A 22971-nucleotide genomic window follows, 5' to 3' on the forward strand; every position below is an offset into this window, starting at 1 on the left:
CTGGACCAGCTGTGATGAGCTTTGCAGGATATCAGCCTGTTTTAGAAAGTCTTCAAAAACCTCAAAACCCTAGTGAATACGGAAGCAAAGTACTTAAGGACCTCCCCTACCTCCTTCAACTCCAGGCACATGTTTCCTCTTCTATTCCTGATCGGTCCTTTTCTTAGTCTAATTATTCTGTTTTTCACTTACATGTAGAACACTCTGGGCCTTTTCTTTATCCTACTTTGATAGAAGCATTTCTTTAAACTACTCAGTGTCATCATCATTAACAAATTGTGGAAATAACATTCAAAACTGAAGTTGATGAAAATGAGTTCTACTGGGGAGACTTTAAACTGGAACGGTGGGGGGGGGTGGGAATCAATTTGAAGAGACTAGGGGAGAGGAGGTTAGTTCACAAATAGAGAAAGCTTATAGACAGTGTGTGAGGGAGGATAGGCAGGTGATAGAGAAGGGGAGCACTCAGACCGAAGATGTAGGGGTGAAGGAAGAAAAAGATAATAAAGTTGTTTGCACCGTTAGGGATAAACAGAGAGAAAGAGGTGGAGAGTTTCTTAAATGCATCTATTTTAATGCTAGGAGCATTGTAAGAAAGGTGAATGAGCTTAGAGCATGGATTGATACCTGGAAATATGATGTTGTAGCTATTAGTGAAACATGGTTGCAGGAGTGGTGTGATTGGCAACTAAATGTTCCTGGATTTCGTTGCTTCAGGTGTGATGGAATCAGAGGGGCAAGAGCGGGAAGTGTTGCGATGCTTGTCCGAGAAAATAATACAGCGGTGCTTTGGCAGGATAGATTAGAGGGTTCATCTAAGGAGACTATTTGGGTGGAATTGAAGAATGGGCAAGGTGTAGTAACACTTATAGGGGTGTATTATAGACCACCTAATGGGGAGCGAGAATTGGAGAAGCAAATTTGTAAGGAGATAGCAGATATTTGAGAGAGCCATGGTTTTCAAGGGATATTGGAAACTTGGTTTGGAAAAAGAGAGAGATCTACAATAAATATAGGCAGCATTGAGTAAATGAGGTGCTTGAGGAATATAAAGAATGTAAAAAGAAACTTAAGAAAGCAATTAGAAAAGCTAAAAGAAGAGATGAGGTTGCTTTGGCAAGTAAGGTGAAAATAAATCCAAAGGGTTTCTACAGTTATATTAATAGCAAAAGGATAGTGAGGGATAAAATTGGTCCTTTAGAGAATCAGAGTGGGCAGCTATGTGTGGAGCCAGAAGAGATGAGGGAGATTTTGAACAATTTCTTTTCATTGGTATTCACTAAGGAGAAGGATATTGAATTGTGTAAGGCCAGGGAAACAAGTAGGGTAGTTATGGATACTATGATGATTAAAGAAGACAAAGTACTAGAGCTTTTAAAGAATATAAAAGTGTATAAGTCTCCAGACCCTGACAGGATATTCCCTAGGACCTTGAGGGAAGTTAGTGTAGAAATAGCAGGGGCTCTGACAGAGATATTTCAAATGTCATTAGAAACAGGGATGGTGCTGGAGGACTGGCATATGGCTCATTTGGTTCCATTGTTTAAAAAGGGTTCTAAGAGTAAACCTAGCAATTATCGGCCTGTAAGTTTGACGTCAGTGGTGGGTAAATTAATGGAAAATATTCTTAGAGATGGCATATATTATTATCTGGATAGACAGGGTCTGGATAGACAGGGAACAGTCAACATGGACTTGTGCGTGGAAGGTCATGTTTGACAAATCTTACTGAATTTTTTGAAGAGGTTACTAGGAAAATTGACGAGGGTAAAGCTGTGGATGCTGTCTATATGAACTTCAGTAAGGCCTCTGACAAGGTTCCACATGGAAGGTTAGTTAGGAAGGTTCAATTGTTAGGTATTAATATCGAAGTAGTGAAATGGATTCAACAGTGGCTGGATGGGAGATGCCAGAGAGTTGTGGTGGATGCCTGGTTGTCAGGTTGGAGGCCGGTGACTAGTGGTGTGCCTCAGGGATCTGTACTGGGTCCAATGTTGTTTGTCATATACATTAATGATCTGGATGATGGGGTGGTAAATTGGATTAGTAAGTATACAGATGATACTTAGGTTGGTGGCGTTGTGGATAGTGAAGTTGGTTTTCAAAGCTTGCAGAGAGATTTAGGCCAGTTAGAAGAGTGGGCTGAAAGATGGCAGATGGATAATGCTGATAAGTGTGAGGTTCTATATTTTAGTAGGAGTAATCAAAATAGGACATACTTGGAAAATGGTTGGGCATTGAAGAATGCAGTAGAACAGAGTGATCTAGGAATAATGGTGCATAGTTACCTGTAGATGGAATCTCATGCAGATAGGATGGTGAAGAAAGCTTTTGGTATGCTGGCCTTTATAAAACAGAGCATTGATTATAGGAGTTGGGATGTAATGTTAAAATTGTGCAACGCATGGGTAAGGCCGAATTTGAAGTATTGTGTACAGTTCTGGTCACCGAATTATAGGAAAGATGTCAACAAAATAGAGAGAGTACAAAGAAGATTTACTAGAATGTTACCTGGGTTTCAGCACCTAAGCTACAGAGAAAGGTTGAACAAGTTAGGTCTTTATTCTTTGGAGCGTATAAGGTTAAGGGGGACTTGATTTAAAATTGTGAGGGGAATAGATCGAGTTGACGTGGATAGGCTTTTTCCATTGAGAGTAGGGGAGATACAAACAAGAGGACATGAGTTGAGAGTTAGGGGGCAAAATTATAGGGGTAACACGAGGGGGAATTTCTTTACTCAGAGTGGTAGCTGTGTGGAACGAGCTTCCAGTAGAACTGGTAGAGGCAGGTTCGGCACAGACTAGAAGGGCTGAGATGGCCTGTTTCCATGCTATAATTGTTATATGGTTATAAAGGAGCCTAACGGCAGTTATCTACAGACCTCCCAGCAGCAGTGGGGATGTGTACCACAGATTGCAACAGGAAATAGAAAAGTCGTGTCAAAAGGGCATGTGTTATGATAGTCATGGGAGATTTTAACATGCAGGTCGATTGGGAAAATCAGTCTGGAAATGGATCTCAAGACAGTGAGTTTGTTGAATGAATGCCTATGAGAGGACTTTTTAGAGAAGTTTAACGTCGAGTCTATTGGATGATCAGCTACAGTGGATGAGTGTTACGTAATGAACCGGAGGTGATTAGAGAGCTTAAGGTAAAAGAACCCTTAGGAGCCTGTTAACACAATATGATTGAGTTTAACTTGAAATTTGATAGGGAGAATGTAGAGTCTGATGTAGCAGTATTTCAGTGGAGTAAAGGAACTTACAATGGTGTAAGAAAGGAGTTGGCCAAAGTAAATTTGAAGGAGATGCTGGCAGGGATGACACCAGAGCAGCAATGGTGTGAGGTTCTCTGAAAAAATGAGGGAAATGCAAGACAGATGTATTCCAAAAACAAAGAAATATCAAACAGTATACAAAAATAGTACAACTGTGGCTGACGAGGGAAGTCAAAGCTAATGTAAAAGCAAAAGAGAGGGCTTACAACAAAATACAGAAACAAAGAAAACCTACAGCACAATACAGGCCAAACACAGGCCCTTCAGCCTACAAAGTTATGCCAAACTTGTCCTTACCTGAGAAATTACCTAGGGTTACCCTTAGCCCTCTATTGTTCAGAGCTCTATATACCTGTCCATGAGTCTCTTAAAAGACCCTATCGTATGCCTCCACCACCGTCGCCGGCAGCCCATTCCACACACTCACCACTCTCTGCGTAAAAACGTACCCCTGATATCGCATCTGTACTTACTTCCAAGCACCTTAAAACTATGCCCTCTTGTGATAACCACATGATCAATGTCTCTCGTCATCTTATACACCTCTATCAACTCACCTCTCATCCTCTGTCACTCCAAGGAGGAAAGGCCAGTTCACTCAACCTATTCTCATAAGGTATGCTCCCCAATCCAGGCAGCATCCTTGTAAATCTCCTCTGCACCCGTTCAATGGTTTCTACATCCTTCCTGTAGAACTGAGCACAGTACTTCAAGTGGGGTCTGACCAGGCTCCTGTATAGCTGCAACATTACCTCTCAGCTTCTAAACTCAATCCCATGATTGATGAAGGTCAATGCACCATATGCTTTCTTAACCATAGATTCAACCTGCACAGCAGCCTTGAGTGTCCTGTGGACTTGGACCCCAAGATCCTCCACACTGCTAAGCGTCTTACCATTAATACTATATTCTGTCATCATATTTGACCTACCAAAATGAACCACCTCACACTTATCTGGGTTGAACTCCATCTGCCACTTCTCAGCCCATTTTTGCATCCTATCAATGTCCTGCTGTAACCTTTGACAGCCCTGCACACTATCCACAACACCTCCAACCTTTGTGTCATCAGCAAATTTACTAACCCATCCCTCCATTTCTTCATCTGGGTCATTTATAAAATTCATGAAGAATAGGGGTCCCAGAACAGATCCCTGAGGCACACCACTGGTCACCGACCTCCATGCAGAATATGAATATGAATATGAACCACCTTCTGTGGGCAAGCCAGCTCTGGATCCACAAAGCAATGTCCCCTTGGATCCCATGCCTCCTTACTTTCTCAATAAGCCATGCACGGGGTACCTTGTCAAATGCCTTGCTGAAATCCATGTACACTACATCTACAGCTCTACCATCATCAATGTGTTTACTCATATCCTCAAAAAATTCAATTTGGCTCGTAAGGCATGACCTGCCTTTGACAAAGCCATGCTGACTATTCCTAATCATATTATGCCTCTCCAAATGTTCATGAATCCTGCCTCTCAGGATCTTCTCCATCAACTTACCAACCACTTAATTAAGACTCACTGATCTGTAATTTCCTGTGCTATCTATACTCACTATCTTGAATAATGGAACAACATCTGCAACCCTCTAATCCTCCGGAACCTCTCCCATCCCCATTGAGAATGCAAAGATCATCACCAGAGATTCAGCAAGCTCCTCCCTCGCCTTCCACAGTAGCCTGGGATACATCTCATCCGGTCTCGGAGACTTTATCCAACTTGATGCTTTCCGAAAGCTCCTGCATATCCTCTTTCTTAATATTTCCATGCTCAAGCATTTCAATCCGCTGTAAGTCATCCCTATAATCGCCAAGATCCTTTTCTGTAGTGAATACTGAAGCAAAGTACTCATTAAGTACCTCTGGTTCCATACACACTTTTCCACTTTCACACTATTCTCTTACGTCTTATCCTCTTGCTTTTAACATACTTGCACTCAAAGTAACCATTCCTGTCCCTGAGCCATCCAAGTCTCTAATGGCCACAACATCATAGCTCCAAGTGCTGATCCACGCTCTAAGCTCATTCACTTTGTTCATAATACTCCTTGCATTAAAATAGATACATCTGAAACCATCGATCTGAGCGTGTCCCTTCTCGATCACCTGCCTATCCTCCTTTTCACACTGTCTCCAAGCTTTCTCTGTTTGTGAGCCAACCACCTCTTCCTCTGTCTCTTCATTTTGGTTCCCACCCACCCAGCAATCCTAGTTAAAATTCTCCCCAATAGCTTTAGCAAACCTCCCCGGCAGGATATTGGTCCCCCTGGGATTCAAGTGCAACCTGCCCTTTGTGTCACTTCTGCCCTAAAAGAGGTCACAATGATCCAGAAATATGAATCCCTGCACTTTGCTCCAACCCCCCAGCCTCACATTTATCCTCCACCTCACACTATTCCTATACTCTGTGTCACGTGGCACAGGCAGTAATCCACAGGCAGATGACTACCCTTGTGGTCCAGCTTCTCAGCTTCCTTCCTAACTCCCTGTAATCTGCTTTCAGGACCTCCTCCCTTTTCTTGCCTATGTTGTTGGTACCAATATGAATCACGACCTCTGGCTGTACTCTTTCCCACCGCAGGATATCTTGGATATGATCAGAAACATCCCGGACCCTGGCACCTGGGAGGCAAACTACCATCCGTGCTTCTTTCCTATGTCCACAGAATCACCTGTCCGATCCCCTAGAATCCTGTAACACTGCTACCATCCTCTTCCTTTCCCTACAGGGAGTACTTATTGTCAAGGGGTACAGCCACAGGGGTGCTCTCTAGCTTCTGACTCCTGCCCTTCCCTCTCAAACAAAAATTAATGGGAAGATAGGAGATGTTAGGGGTAAGTTTTTTTTACGCAGAGTGGTGAGTGTGCGGAATGGACTGCTGGCGACGGTGGTGGAGGCGGATGCAATGGGATCTTTTAAGAGGCTCTTGGATAGGTGCATGGAGCTTAGGAAAATAGAGGGCTATGGGTAACCCTAGGTAATTTCTAAAGTAAGTACATGTTTGGACACAGCAATGTGGGCCGAAGGGCTTGTATTGTGCTGTAGGTTTTCTACGTTTCTATGATAGAGGATTGGGAAGATTTTAAAAGCCTACAGAGAGCGACTACAAGAATCATTAGGAAGGAAAAGATGAAATATGAAAGCAAGTTAGCAAATAATATCAAAGCGGAGAGTATAAGCTTTTTCAAGTATGTAAAAAAATAAGAGAGGTGAGAGTGGAAATAGGGCTGCTGGAAAATGAGGCCAGAGAAATAACAACAGGAAGGAAGGAGATGGCAGATGAACTAAGTGAGTATTTTGCATCAGTCTTCATTGTGCAAGACACTAGAAGTGTGCCAGATGTTGAAGGGTGTGAGGGAAGAGAAGTGAGTGTGGTTACTATTACAAGAGAGAAGACGTTCAAAAAGCTGAAAGACCTAATGGTACGTAAGTCACCTAGTCCAGATGAATGGCACCCTAGAGTTTTCAAACAGGTAGCAGTAGATATTGTGGAGGCATTAGTAATGATCCTTCAAGAATCATTGGACTCTGGTATGGTACCAGAAGACTGGAAAATTGCAAATGTCACTCCACTCTTTAAGAAAGGAGGAAGGCAGCAGAAAGGAAATTATAGACCTCAGTGGTTGGGAAGATGTTGGAGTCAATTGTTAAGGATGAGATTATGGAGTACTTGTTGACAGAGGACAAGATAGGACAAAGTCAGCATGGTTTAACTTCAGGGAAAATCTTGCCTGACGAACCTGTTGGAATCCTTTGAGGAGATTACACATTAGATAGGTAAAGGGGATGTAGTGGTTGTTGTATATTTGGATTTTCAGAAGGCCTTTGACAATGTGCCACTCATGATGCTGCTTACCAAGTTAAGAGCCCATGTCATTACAGGAAAGGTACTGGCATGGTTACAGCATTGGCTGATTGATAGGAGGCACTGACTGGGAATAAAAGGATCCCTTTCTGGTTGGCTGCAGTGATTAGTGGTGTTCCACGGGGGTTTGTATTGGGACTGCTTTGTTTTATACTGTGTATGAATGATTTAGATAGCTGTTGCCAAGTTTGCAGATGATACCAAGATTGGTGAAGGGGCAGGTAGTGTTGAGGAAACAGGTGGGCACCAGGTGGACTTAGACAGAAAAGGAAAATAGGTAAGAGAGTGATAAATGAAATACAAAGTTGGAAAATCCATGGCCATGCACTTTGGTAGTAGAAATAAATGTGCAGATTATTTTCTAAATGGGGAGAAAATTCAATAATATGAGATGCAAAGGGACTTGGGAATCCTTGTGCAGGACACCCTGAAGGTTAACTTGCAGGTTGAGTTGGTGGTGAGGAAGGCAAATGCAATGTTAGCATTCATTTCAAGAGGTCTAGAATACAAGAGCAGGGATGTGATGCTGAGGCTTTATAAGGCAATGTGAGAATTCACCTTGTGTATTGTTAACAGCTTTGGGCTCCTCATCTAAGAAAAGATGTGCTGGCATTGGAGAGGGTTCAGAGGAGGTTCACAAGGATGATTCCAGGAATGAAAGAGTTACCAGATGAGGAGTGTTTGATGGCTCTGCATCTGTACTCACTGAAACCTTTTGAATGTTATAAGGCCTAGACAGTGTGGATGTGGAAAGGATGTTTCCCATGGTGGAAAAATCTAGGACAAGAGGGCACCACATCAGGATACAGGGGCATCCACTTAAAACAGATGCAAAGAAATTTATTTAATCAGAAGGTGGTGAATTTGTGGAATTTATTACTATAGGCAGCTGTGGAGGTCAGGCCATTGGGTGTATTTAAGGAAGAGCTTGATAGATTCTTGACTGGACACTGAATCAAAGGTTATGGGGAGAAGGTGGCGATTGGGGCTGAGGAAAGAAAAAAAGGATCAGCCATGATTGAATGGTAGAGCAGACTCGATGGGCCAAGTATCCTAATTCTGCTCCTATGTCATATGGTATAGTGCTGTAATGTTCTTTAAAACATACCACATTTATTGGAAACAAAGCAGTTTCAGAAATTTTGTGTGGACAATTGAGAGCAGCACGTTGTATTCCACTTCTTAGATGCTTCCTAATCAGGAATGAACATTCAAAAAGAAAATCTCTTATCTTTGCCTCCAGAAATAGAATATATTCTGTGTAAGTCTTCTGCTGCCTTTACATCATTTTACTAGCTCAGATTTCTAACTCCCCCAATGACCACTGCAAATACCAGTCAAGTAGAAAATTTTACACAAAGGCAGGATAAGGAACATAGTATCAACATTGTATTTCATTTGTCAACAATAGGGTCGAGCAATCTGCCCTATTAGTTCTACCAAAGAGCTCAACCTTCACTTTGATTCATTCTTTGAAGAGTAACATTTCAGCAGGCTTGTAGAATGATTTCAAACAGCAGACCAATTATATTTATATCAATAGAAAGACATGAAATTACACTGACAGACAATAATACTAATGGCTCAATAATTTTTAACAAAGGACACCATCAATCTAAATTGACTGCAGTCAAATATTTATATTTTTAATATTTTTATAATAGCAATTGTGTTCAATCAACCAGAGAGACAAATAAATAATCATAATCAAGGCTTGCTTGATGTGCACAAAGGAACATTTATTTGGTGTTGCTAATTACTTTCAGGCCAGGTTAATTTATCTTTCAGATATTTTAATAGCCACGCATACCTTAAGAAAAATCTGAAGATCTTGAGTTTGCATGTGCTGAAGAATGTCCTGCTGCAAATGTTTCAGTACAGCAATGCACATGTAAACCTGATAGTCAGGGCCCAAGATTACACAGATGGCAATATAATGTCCAATTTCTGTCCAGTTCAAATAGTTCCAAAAACACTGAGCCAGCCAGTGCTGACAAATCTGTGTAAAATGAAGAAAAATGAAGAGTTTACACGTTTGCACTGAGAGGGTTAAAATCAGATATTTGTACCTAGAATGGAGTTGTCTGCTTACAGTACTCATAATGAGTAAGTCTGATGAGTTAGAAGTAAAACATAAATTTAAATTCATGAGGTCCATGAGGCCTTGAGGCACACAGATGTAAACTATTAAGGAATGTGACAACTTGCTTTTCAGAGATGAGCAAAGCGGCTTCAGTTGGCAATGTAAATTCTTGACTGACACACTTTATAGAAACAAGTGAGATTAGAATTTGAACTGATCACAGAAACATCCTTATTTTGTGTGTAAATAGTTACACTGACTACGTGGGTTATTAAAAGTAAAAGGGGAGAGGAATGGGCTTTAAAGGGGACTTGAGGGGATTGTTTCACACAGACAGTGGCTGATGACTTTACTGCCATGGTGTCAGATACAATCACTGTGTTTAAGGGGCATTTAGGTATAAAGGATATAAAGAATTTAAATAGAAATGGAGAGAAAGAATGTATCTAATGTCAGAAAATGGGATAATTGCATCTGGGTAAAGAGTTGGTACAGGTATATGGGCCAAAAGGCCCATTTCTGCATTGTGCAATTCCATGGCTCAGTGGTAATAGCCTCTGTGATACTTTATTGCAGCTTAAGCAAACCCAAATAATGAAGAGAAGCACCAGAATTTTAATCTATTTTTGAGTACGAGTTGATAAGGAATCAAATGTTACCATGTTTAACTTTGCATAATTTCATTTTAATAGCCTGCAGAAGTGTCAGCTTTTGAATATCTACTGGTTCCTAAAATTACAAAATTATTTGATGGTAAATTTCCATTCATCATTCAGCTCTGAACTGCAGCAATAAACTGTGTCTGAAAAACTGACAAAAGGAACTGTATGTATAATTTGTTCAAATGTGGTTTTCCTCACACTAAATATTCACTTTCTGCTAATTTTTCAGTACAAGGTTAGAAAGTGTAAAATGGGGCAGTGGAACCAACACAACTCAATCTAAACTACAGATTTTCTTAAAAATATGTATTCAGATTTTATTTATTGTGGTGAATTATAACCAGAGATTTTACTGATTATTTCACATTCCTTCCTTTGAATGGAGTTCCTGCTTTCAGTATAGTATAAAACCACAGTAAAATATGAATCAATTTGAAAACAGAGAAATCAAAATATTTAGCATAATTTGATGATCAGCATCTCTCTCGTCCCAATTTCTACATAGAAGGGAAAGAAGAATGAGATTTAAAATAATTGAACAAAAGAAAAGTAAGAGTAAATAGCACAGTGCACTCTCATAAAACACCCCAATGAAGAATTTCATCATACTATTAATTTCTCCTTCTATAGATAGAATTTAAAAGTGTATTAGGAGAAACATTAACAGATTGAACCGAAGCCAACCTGCCATGTGTTAAATTTTCAGGACACTTACTGCTCACACTACAAGCTTTCAGACAAGGCACTGTACAATCTTCTTAACATTGCTGCTTAATTTAATATTATCTATCCAAGAGTTGGCAGAAACAAAGCTGGTAATTTCTACAAGTGAATGCAACCATGTTACACTGCGTTAAAATATATTAAACAGTCCTCCAAGTATTTTATTATATTCAGAGACAGTTTTTATAATAAAAAAAATATAAATATATTCAACTTCGGGGTATTAAATTTGATTAGCACAGGCATTCTGATGTAGGATTAACCTGCTTCAAATGTGGACAGCAGACCAACTTCAAGTAGGCTGCTAAGTAATGTAGCTGTTCTGCAGCCAGCATTTTACTGCACTGCAAGCCTCAGCAGGGAGTCCAGAACTGTGCTGAGATGAACCGACTTTATTTAAAGGATGGTTTATTGTGTTTGCAATGATTAGATAACTCCATGATAAAACTTGTGTGATACTTTTCTGTATGTATTCAAGCAGGAGGATAGTTCTTTAAACATCTTGCGTAAGTAAAACCTTTGGTTTAAAGCCCCTCTCGACATTCATCCTATTCAAGTTGTGTGGAACACTGTGAGCCATCAGGTCATTCAACAAATTATTCTGTGTCCCAATGGGAATAATTATTAATGCATACATTTGAGAGAGTTACCGGTTTATGTGGAAATCTTGAAGTCAAGGAAGTGAAGGACAAGGAAATGGCAGATGAGTTGAACAGGTACTTTGGATCTGTCTTCACTAGGGAAGACACAAACAATCTCCCAGATGTAATAGTGGCCAAAGGCACTAGGGTAAAGGATGAACTGAAGGAAATTTATATTAGGCAAGAAACAGTGTTGGATAGACTGTTGAGTCTGAAGGCTTACAAGTCTCCAGGACCTGATGGTCTGCATCCCAGGGTACTTAAAGAGGTGGCTCTAGAAATCATGGACACATTGGTAATCATTTTCCAATGTCCTATAGATTAAGGAACAGTTCCTGCTGAATGGAGGGTGGCTAATGTTGTCCCACTTTTCAAGAAAGGAGAGAGAGAGAAAATAGGGAATTATAGACTGGTTAGCCTGACATAGGTGGTGTGAAAGATGCTGGAGTCAATTATAAAAGAGGAAATTACAACACATTTGGATAGCAGTAGAAGGATCAGTCCGAGTCAGCATGGATTTATGAAGGGAAAATCATGCTTGACTAATCTTCTGGAGTTTTTTGAGGATGTAACTATGAAAATGGACAAGGGAGAGCCAATGGATGTAGTGTACCTGGACTTCCAGAAAGGTTTTGATAAAGTCCCACATAGGAGATTAGTGGGCAAAATTAGGGCACATGGTATTGGGGGCAGAGCACTGACATGGATTGAAAATTGGCTGGCTGACAGGAAACAAAGAGTTGTGATTAATGGGTCCCTTTTGGAATGGCAGGCTGTGACCAGTGGGGTACCACAAGGTTCAGTGCTGGGACTGCAGCTGTTTACAATATACATTAATGATTCAGATGAAGGGATTAAAAGTAACGTTAGCAAATTTGCTGATGACACAAAGCTGGGTGGCAGTGTGAAATGTCAGGAGGATGTTATGAGAATGCAGGGTGACTTGGTTGGGTGAGTGGGCAAATGTATGGCAGATGCAGTTTAATGTGGATAAATGTGAGGTTATCCACTTTGGTGGAAAGAACAGGAAGGCAGATTACCATCTAAATGGAGTCAAGTTAGGAAAAGGGGAAGTACAACAAGATCTAGGTGTTCTTGTACATCAGTCAATGAAAGCAAGCATGCAGGTACAGCAGGCAGTGAAGAAAGCTAATGGCATGCTGGCTTTTATAACAAGAGGAATTGAGTATAGGAGTAAAGAGGTCCTTCTGCAGCTGTACAGGGCCCTGGTGAGACCACACCTGGAGTATTGTGTGCAGTTTTGGTCTCCAAATTTGAGAAAGGACATTCTTGCTATTGACGGAGTGTAGCGTAGGTTCACAAGGTTAATTCCAGGAATGGCGGGACTGTCATATGTTGAAAGATAGGAGCGACTGGGCTTGTATACACTGGAATTTAGAAGGATGAGAGGGGATCTGATTGAAACATATAAGATTATTAAGGGATTGGACAAGCATGTTCCCGCTGATGGGTGAGTCCAGAACTAGAGGTCACAGTTTAAGACTAAGGGGTAGGCCATTTAGAACAGAGATGTGGAAGAACTTTTTCACCCAGAGAGTGGTGGATATGTGGAATGCTCTGCCCCAGAAGGCAGTGGAGGCCAAGTCTCTGGATGCATTCAAGAGAGAGTTAGATAGAGCTCTTATAGATAGCGGGGTCAAGGGATATGGGGAGAGGGCAGGAACGGGGTACTGATTGTGCATGATCAGCCATGATCACAGTGAATGGCGGTGCAGGCTAGAAGGGCCAAATGGCCTACTCCTGCACCTACTGTCTATTGTCTATAAGACAAAAGTAAGCTTTAACATCTTGCAACAGCACATTTCAGGAAGTCTTTATCATTTAGTTTAAATGTGATGGATAAAGAAGTAATGTGCTGCCTTCAGACAGAAGAAAAAGAACAACCGGGTAGTTACAGGAACTCACAGTTTACCTCACTCTCCGACCTGCACTTAATCTCCAACAGAAAATGTATCATGTATGGAGGACTAAAATGCCAGAGCCAAGTTTTACAAATCGCTCATCGACATGAGGAATGGAGGAAGATAGGGAAGTAAGTAATTACGGAAGATTTTAAATTAGGAGAACAGCCAGTTTCTGCAGCTGTAATGTGAGTTCAGAATTGCATGTTGCCTTCCTGAAGACAAAGTCAAGGATGTCACTGAACAGCTATAGAATATAAGGATGCACAAGGTCAGCAGTACACACAAGCTGCTGGAGGAGCTCAGCAAGTCAGGCACAACATGGAAAAGAGTACAGTTGACATTTTGGGCCGAGACCCTTCAGCAGGACAACAGCATCAATGACTTGGGTAGATTTTAGGGAGCTACAAAAGAGATTTTAAAAAATCTTTGGGATAGTTGTCTCATGCAGTAGAGTAATTTTTCTTTCAAAATCAGATTACTGTGTATCGACTGGCACAATGCATAGCTCTTCGACTGATCAGATCTTGAATTACACATGACTAAAAATGTTGCATAGTCTTCTCATCAAAAATGTTTTGCTCAGATTTGTGCAAAGCCTTATTTCAGTATGTAATTTATTATTGTCACGTGTACCAAGATACAGTGAAAAGCTTTGTTTAGCATACAATCCATACAAATCAATTCGTCACATCAATACATCAAGGAAGCATAAAGGAAAAAGCAATAAAATAATGCAAAATATAACTTTACAGTTACAGAGAAGGTGCAGTGCAGGCAGACGAGATCCAAGGCCACGGCAAGGTATATTATGAGGTCAAACATACACCTTATTAAACAAGTGATCTGTTTTAAGTATATAGTATGTATTTTACCTTTCTATGCATATAAAACACTTTAGAACATATGTTTCAGCGCCCAGGCTCAGGAACGGAAGTTCCCGAGTTCGATCCATTGACAGTCAAGCTTCCGACTGTGCTCTCCACCATGCCGGGTTGATGTGGAGGATCAAAAACCCTAAACCCCAAAACCCAGTAATTAAACCACTGCGTTGCTTAGTAATAATTGTAGCTTTCATCAGGGCAGAGCCTTTCTCACTTTATCCTTTAAAATTGTTCCAATCGTTGACCGACGTAGCCTAACGCTTTTCCAATGACCGATGGCGTTTCACCTCTTTCCGATCGCTTTATTATTTCCACTTTGTTTTCAATCGTGATCGTGATTATTTTCGTGAACAGAAACATTGCGGATTCAGAGCTCTGCTGCTGGGTCCTAATGTCCACCACACTGAGACAGGTTAAATAAGGTCTGGGGTTCCGCTGGGTCCTAAGGTCCACCACATTTGGACAAGTTGAATTTTGGTATCCATGAGGGGTCCCGGAACCAATCCCTTGCAGATAAGGAGGGCCAATTGTAATCTCGTTTGCCTAGTCTGCCGGAGCTGACTTCACATGCTAGGACACGCATGTTCTTATCTTATCGGGGTATGACACCTATTGGCTTTCCTCACCTGTTAAAGCGCTACTATGTGGACGCTGTCACGTGCAAACAGCTACTCACTGAGAGCTACAGGTGAGGAAGGAGTATCTGATGAGGATCAAGGATGTATCAGCTGTCCCAGAATGTACACAACAAGTCCCTTCACTAAAGGTGCTGCCACCTCTGAACACCCCATACATAGCAGCATACAAAGGATTAACTATTTGGAATTAATACACAGTTTTATAGTATTGTAATAGCATTGGTAGCATTCTAATTTGTTCTGTATTTCATTGAAATTTATAATTTGTTGATGAGTTAAATGGTAGTTTATCTTTTTTTATATACCTTTTTAACTATTTCCATGAAACTGGCTAATTAAAGCAGCCACTTAATTGGGTCCAAATGTATCGTTCCTGATGTGTCCTAATTAATTGGAATCCATTATGTATTTGCATAAATACATATCAGTGTGTACATAAATATATATATATATATATATATATATATATCTGCAATTAGCATAAAAGGTCATTGGTTGGTGACACTGCACAAGGTTTGAAAAGAGCTTCTTTTCGGCAGGCTGCCATCAGCATGGAAACAATAAAAAGTAAGGAGATGTAAGTGGAGCAACCATTGTTGGAGAGGGCAGTGTTAAGAGTGATTCAGCTTTGGCTCAATATGCTTGGGCAAGAACAGGCTTTGACAAGTACAGGTGGAGGTTCTAGGTTTCTATTAAGGTCTTTTTTTCCTGTTAGTACATAGCTAGTGCACTGAGAATGTATCAGGAGGTAGTGGTACGTTCTTTATGTGAAATGTAGGAACACTGGGAGATCTCCAGCTTCCCAGATAACCACATCTGTACCACATGTATCGACGTGCAGGTACTCAAAGAATACGTTAAGGAACTGGAGCTGTAGCTCAATAACCTTTGGTTCAAATGGGAGACTGAGGAAGTGATAGATAGAAGTTACAGGGAAGTACCCTAGGTTGTAGGAAGCAGGTGACTGGGTGACTGTCAGGAGAAGGAAGGGAAAAAGGCATCCAGTGCAGAGTACACTTGTGCCCTTTCCCCTCAATAAGAAGCATACAACTGTAGATACCATTGAGAGTAATGACCTCCCAGGGGCAGTCACAGCGATTGGGTCTCTGGCACTGAGCTCAGTGTTGTGGCTCAGAAGAGCAGAGAGGTGAAGAAGGTTGCAGTGTTGATAGGAGATTCTAGTCAGAGGCAAGATTCTGATAGAGACACCCAGATGGTATGTTGACCCCCTGGTGCCAGGATCAGGGATGTATCGATTGGGTCCATGGCATTCTCAAGGATGAGGATGAGCAGCCAGAAATTTTCACACGTATTGGTACCAATGACATAGTAGACAAGGTGAGGAGGTCCTACAGAGAGATTTTAGAGACCTAGGTAGAAAACTAGAAAACAGGCCCTGCAGTATAGTAATCTCTGGATTGTTTCCTGTGCTGCGTGCTAAAGGTATAATATTTGAATGCACACAGTATAGTGAACTTGTAGCACAGTTCGAGATTGGCAGGTATGATGTTATGGTCGTCGCAGATTCATGGCTGAGAGAAGATTACAGCTAGGAGCTTAACTTCCAAGGGTACACATTGTATCGAAAGGACAGACAGGTAAGCAGAGAGGGTGGGTTGGCTCTGTTGGTAAAAAAAATGAAATCAAATTGTTAGAAAAATGTAAGTTGGCACAACATTGTGGGCCAAAGGGCCTGTAATGTGCTGTCGGTTTCTATGTTTCTATGTTATGTTTAGAAAGAGGTGACATAGGATTGGAAGGTGTAGAATCGTTGTGGGTAGAGCTGAGAAAGTGCGAGGGTGAAAAAGCCTTGATGGGATTTATATACACACCTCCGAACAGTAGCTACAAATGTAGCAATACAAATCTCAATGGGAGATAGAAAATGCATGCCAAAAAGGGAATTTACAAATAGTCATAAGGGATTTCAATATACAGGTAGACTGGGAAAATCAGAATGGTGCTGAATTGCAAGAGGGGGAATTTGTATGATGACCTCATGATGACTTTTTTTTAGAGCAGCTCATGGTTGAGCCCATTAGGGGATCAGCTATTTGGGATTGGGAAGTCCCATCACTGTTTACGGATGGCACATGGCACATACAGTAAAACACTCAAACGGTCATCCACACACATTATTCCCCTCTGTCATTGTGGTGAGTGCACACATCACAATAAATCTACAGTCACTGGGTCTGAAACACAGCTGTTGCATAGAGCTGTCTAACATAGAGGCAGCAGCAACCTGCACAGGAGTGCTGATGGTGGAGGATACCATCTTTAACTGGGTCAAGGGTTATGTTACCTAATTACTCATTTTGTGGTAAAGTTTTGGGGTTTATTTAAGTTATTTACCAGGAAATGGTGACTCCTATAATGAGGTATATGTGTTTATTGTGAGAACTGGCAGTAGAGTTTCAGATTGTGTGAAATGGAAAATAATTGAGTTAATTAGCTTTTGGACGGTGTAGGGGGAGGGGCTTAGCAGTTATAAGCCTCGGGTTACCAAGGCTTTGGGTTTTTTTTCCCTGTTTAGTCTGAGGGTGGCTGTTAACTAGATAGGTGACAATTGCAAGCTGCATATATATATAGTATTTTTTTTTCATTCTTTTTCTTGTTTTGATGAGGACATTCAGGTTTTTGTTTTTCCATATTTTTGTAAATAAAAGCACCTCAATCTATTTTTACGACTCAAGCCCTCTGGTTATTCCTCTTAGACAGTTGACCCACAGTTATTTGTGACATATGGTGGCAGTGGCGGGATGGCCAGTCGCAAAACTGAGCGTGCTTTTAAAAAACGAACTGGGCTACGGTCTCAAAACCAGCAACTTCAGATGAAGAATGAGGATGAGCGGGAGACAGCGGCAATGTCAGAGGAAGAGGCACAAGGGGCAAGATCCAAAACCCGACAGCTGCAGCCTGGGCCATCGCCGGAATGGGGTCCCTCAACCACAGAGGTGGTACATCTCTTCAGGGATTTTTTAGCCGCCCAGCAGAAGATAAATAATATTCTCCAGGAAGAACTCCGGGGCCTCTGGATCTCATGGCTTTTTTTTTCCCTGTTTAGTCTGAGGGTGGCTGTTAACTAGACAGGTGACAATTGCAAGCTGTATATATATTGTATTTTTTTTTCATTCTTTTTGTTGTTTTGATGTGGATGTCCAAGTTTTCGTTTTTCCACTATTTTTGTAAATAAAAGCACCTCAATCTATTTTTGTGACTCATTAATAACCCATCTGGTTATTCTTCTTAGATAGTTGACCCACAGTTATTTGTGACAGCAATGACCCGGAATTGATTAGAGAGCTTAAGGTAAAAGAACCCTTAGGGGACCAGTGATCATAATATGATTGTATTCATTCTGCAATTGGAGAGGGAGAAGCGAAAGTATGGTGTATTGTATCAGTATTGCAGTAAAGGGAATTACAGAGGCATGAGAGAGGAGCTGGCCGATATTGATTGGAAGATGACACTGGCAGGGATGATGGCAGAGCAGCAATGGCAGAAGTTTCTGGAAGCAATCTGGAAGGTGCAGGATAGATACATTCCAAAGACGAAGAAGTATTCTAAAGACAGACTGTTGCAACTGTGGCTAACAAAGGAAGTCAAAGCCAACATAAAAGCCAAAGAGAAGAGATATAACAGAGCAAAAATTAGTGGGAAGTTTGAAGATTGGGAAACGTTTAAAAACCAACAGAAGGAAACTAAAAAAGCCATAAAGAGGGAAAAGATGGAATAAGAAGGTAAGGTAGCCAATAATATTAATGAGGATATCAAAGTTTTTTTCAGATATATAAAGAGTAAAAGGGAGGTGATAGTAGATATCAGACCACTGAAAAATGATGCCAGAGAGGTAGTAATGTGGGAACAAGGAAATGGCAGACGAACTGAAGAAGTATTTTGCATCAACCTTCACTGTGGAAGACACATGCAGTATGCCAGACGTTTGAGAGTGTAAGGGGGCAGAAGTGAGTTAAGTTGCCATTACTAGGGAGAAGGTGCTTGGGAAGTTGAAAGGTCTGATGGTAGATAAATCACCTGGATCAGCTAATCCAGAGAGATCTGAAAGAGGTGGCAGAAGAGATTGCATAAGTATTAACAATTATCTTTCAAGAATCAATAGATTCTGGCATGGTTCTGGAGCGCAGCAAAATTGCAAATGTCAGTCTGCTTTTCAAGAAGGGAGAGAGTCAGAAGAAAGGAAATCGTAAACCAGTTAGTCTGACCTCAGTGGCCGGGAAGATGTTAGAATCGAATGTTAAGGATGTGGTTTCAGGGTACCTGGAGGTACAAAAGCAGCTTGGCAGCATTGGGACAATACCTGAATTAGCTGTTGAACAACAAACAGTTGGCTTTCAATTTTCACCTGTAACACTGTGTTTTGATTAAAAGGTTACAGTACACTGTATTTGTATTTAACTTACTTTTATGTCTTATGTAAGGTTTAAAATCAATCAGAATTCAAGACTTGTTCTGGTGTTAGATTTTCATCAGTGACACTTTAAGAATTTAATGCTGTGCCTTTTCTTAAATTTCTGCAACCAGCCTGCTAAATATTCATAACTATATTCAATTTTCAGTTCATTATGATGGGTCTTTGCTTGTTTAATGATCAGTTAAGTGGAATATGTTCACTCTAATCCTGACAATACACAATCAAGATCTTCATTTTTTGCTTTACGCAGAGTTTTTCTATTTTCATTAATTTCTGTTTATTACATATGTGAGGTCACTTCTCAGACTGCTTGTGGTTCACATAGACCTGAACATCACCTGGAAACCTTTCCAGTGTCTTGTGTAGTTTTCCATTTGCAAGGTCATTTTTAAAAAAAATTGCATTTCAGATTTTTGAATTTCAAATAAGGGTGTGTGTGTGAGAGAGAGAGAGAGAGAGAGAGAGAGAGAGAGAAAGATCTCTCTCTCTCTCTCAAAGTGAAACAGACAATGTTGTCAGTTCCTAACAGACCAACCATCTTCTGTGCTGAGAGAAATAGAATTTCAGACTGATGATATTTTATCAGAATCAAGACATTAAACTGAAATATTATATGTCTCTTACTTGACAAATCCTATTGGACTAGCTGAGTATTTGCTGCGTTTTCTGTTTTGTTTAATATTGCCCACACCTTCGACCTTTTATTTAACTTTATCTAAAAATGTGCGCTCAACTGTGGGAAAACTATTCCAAGTTTCGAAAAATTATATCTTATGTGACTAATCATGAATCACCAGAATTCATGATAATCCATATACTAATTTTATACCAAAAATAGCCTCAATAAAGACAGGTCTTTAAAAATATAATGCAAAATTAAAATCTATTTCTGAAAATGTTAATAGAACCTACAGGTCAAATAAAAATAGTAAAATAAAAGCATTGCATTGATTAACTTTATAGTTGTAATGATAGAATTCTTACAGATGCACTTTCTATAAATGAACATTTCACCTGAGAAGGAGTGAAGCCTGACATGCGGAATGCTGAGAAGACAAGTGGTAGCTCCGTCTTCAGTAGCATCTCAATGTAATAAGTTGTGCAGGAATACACAGGATGGATACCAGACTCTGCGTTTTCCACAGGAAGGTGGATCTGTCAAGATGACAACAAAACAGATCAATACATTTGGAATAATTTAGAGATTCACTTTTTCCAGACAAGTTCTCATGTACCCTGCTCAAAACTGTAACTCAATTTAATTTTGCTTCTTTTGTTTTGCCATACCAAAACTAAGTTATTTTATATTTGAGAATTCAGTCAGAAACAATCTGACTGAATTCTCAAGTATAAAACTCAAAATGTTATAGTCAGGGGAAGTCACATTTAAGGGTAAACATTTGTAGCAAATGGAACCTTTCAGCTTTTCGAACAAAAAACATATCCATAGTCCGAGATGATCAGAGTCCTTCTTAAAGAAATATTTATCTTAGCCATCTCACCATTCAAACCAAGTTGAGTATAATATAGAGAGGAAAAAAATCTCTCTTCTATTCTGAGAAGAATGACTGAGGAAAGAAGGATAAAGGAAGCTGGAAGGAAGATCACTGTGGATATTTAAAGTGGACACCCAACGCAGACGCTCTTATCAAAAAGGCTCAGCACTGGTTGTATTTCCTACGTCAACTCAGGAAGTACAACCTGCCTCAGGAGCTGCTGATTCAATTCTACTCAGGAATAATCCAGTCTGTTCTCTGTTCTTCCATCACTGTCTGGTTTGGATCAGCTACCAAACAAGACAAGAATAGACTCCAAAGAACCGTCAGGGCTGCGGAAAGGATTATTGGTGTGAAGCTGCCCTCGATCCAGGACTTATATGCATCTAGAGTCAGGAAGCAAGCAAGCAGCATTATTGTAGACCCATCACACCCTGGACATCACCTGTTCCAACTCCTTCCTTCTGGTAGGCGCTTTAGATCACTGTATGCCAGGACAAGTAGGTACAAGAACAGTTTCTTTCCGTATGCCATCAGTCTTATGAACACTTGAATTTTAGTCTATTAAAAAATCAAGTCCATATATGTATATAGTTTATGATTATCTGCACTATTGTTTTTGTTTGCTTTTAATTCTGTAGAGAGAGAGTTCAGGGAAACCGGCATCAAATTCCCTGTATGTGTCCTCATACTTGGCGATAATAAAGGATTCTGATTCTGATATTTCTTTGGTACCTTTAAAACTCTGTCAGATAGTTGGCCTGTATGAACAATGTTTTGAGTTTTATATGAAAAGAATTAAAATCAGAGAAATATAATGGACTTTTAAGATTATTTTGACTATGCAATGTTCCAGCCCACCCAAAAGTACTGATCACCTCAATATTTACTGGCCACATCATGTTGATTTATAGCTTTGTTTTGCTCTGTCCTCAGTTCTAATATGTAGGCAACTGTTGCCAATCAGCATATTTTTTCTAAATTCTGATTATGATCTATGATAAAGGCAGAAGGCAAGGCAGGATTTCAAATTAAGTATACTGTACAAAAGAAACAGATTCTGTCAAAACTTTAATAGGAAGGAATAGTTGTATAGATAATGGATGAGGTGAAAATTGATTAGGGAGGCAGTACAAGAAAGCAAACAAGAAAACTGAACCATATGGGATGCATCTGTTGCAGAAGCCAATGGTGTAGATGTTACTGCAGTTTTGTCATATTAGCATCCAATCCTATTATAGGGGAGGTGCCAGTCAACTACAAATTGACAAATATAACACAGTTGGTTAAAACATGGTTTAAGAACAACTACAGACCTTTCTGTTTTCTCTTGGTATTGGGGAAGCTTCTAGAAAGAATAATTAAGAAAGCAATAAAAAGATATTCAGGATAAGTATGTATTTATAAAAGTGAATCTGTGCAATTTGAAATCAGTCGTGATCTTATCAATTGCAGTGCAGTCTCAAGAGGCTATATGGCTGACTGACACATATTCTTATTTCAACAACTCTTTTGTTAGAAGTAAATTTTGTTTTTATTAGATAGATTTTTCAAAGAAGTAACAAAGCAGATTAATAAATGGAATGCAGAAGGTAGTACTTCAGTGGATGCTAGATGAAATCTTACACAAAATGCTGGTTAGCAAAATTGATGACATTGGCACCGTTAATAGAATGGCTGACTAACAGCTCCAGTGATCCAGGTTCAATCGTGATCTCTGGTGGTGCAGTCTGTACGTTTCTCCTGTGACCACATGTTCTAGTTTTCTTCCATGTTCCAAAAAAGCATGAGTTGTTAGGTTAACTGGCCCCTATAGATATTTTAGTGTGTAGATGTGTGGTAGGATATGGAATATGGAGAATAAAACAATAGGCTTAGTGTAAGTAAGTGCTTGACTGGCACAGACTCAGTGGGCCAAAGAGCCTATTTCTGTGCTACACCTCTCTACAACTCAGCGAAAAACATGGATAAGAAATTAGCTTAAGTATAGGAAGCAGGACAGCATCGTTTTTCAGGGTGAAGCATACCAGGCGCTGATGCTCTCTACTTATGCAGAACCAGAATCAGGTTTCATATCACCAGCATATGTTGTGAGATTTGTTGTTATGCTGAAGCAGTACACTATAATACATAATAAGAAACTGTAAATTATAGTAATTATATTTTTAAAATTTAAATTAAATTAAATTAATAATGTAAAAAATCACTGTATGTGTGCCTTCAGGCTCCTGTACTTCCTCCATGAAGATAATGATGAGAAGAGATAGAGAGATTGATATTTTTCATATTGTTTATGACTTTCCTGATTATTGATTTATACTTCATAATTTTCAT

At 40.0% G+C, this 22971-nt stretch overlaps 1 protein-coding gene across 4 annotated transcripts in view; it reads right to left on the minus strand.

The window, feature by feature from the left end:
- Positions 1-22971, minus strand: part of tbc1d32 (TBC1 domain family, member 32) — a 210966-nt gene that overhangs the window by 8618 nt on the left and 179377 nt on the right. For 3 of the 4 annotated variants that reach the window (XM_059981480.1, XM_059981478.1, XM_059981479.1), the window contains 3 exons: positions 20156-20296; positions 8964-9152; positions 4928-5122 (listed from right to left, as the gene is read on the minus strand). In XM_059981480.1, coding sequence (XP_059837463.1) covers positions 4928-5122; positions 8964-9152; positions 20156-20296 — 525 coding nt within the window. The remainder of the gene's footprint in view (positions 1-4927; positions 5123-8963; positions 9153-20155; positions 20297-22971) is intronic. The other variant, XM_059981481.1, reaches the window with a different exon arrangement.

Source organism: Hypanus sabinus, chromosome 10 (genome assembly GCF_030144855.1).
Source record: "Hypanus sabinus isolate sHypSab1 chromosome 10, sHypSab1.hap1, whole genome shotgun sequence".
Lineage (NCBI taxonomy): Eukaryota > Metazoa > Chordata > Chondrichthyes > Myliobatiformes > Dasyatidae > Hypanus > Hypanus sabinus.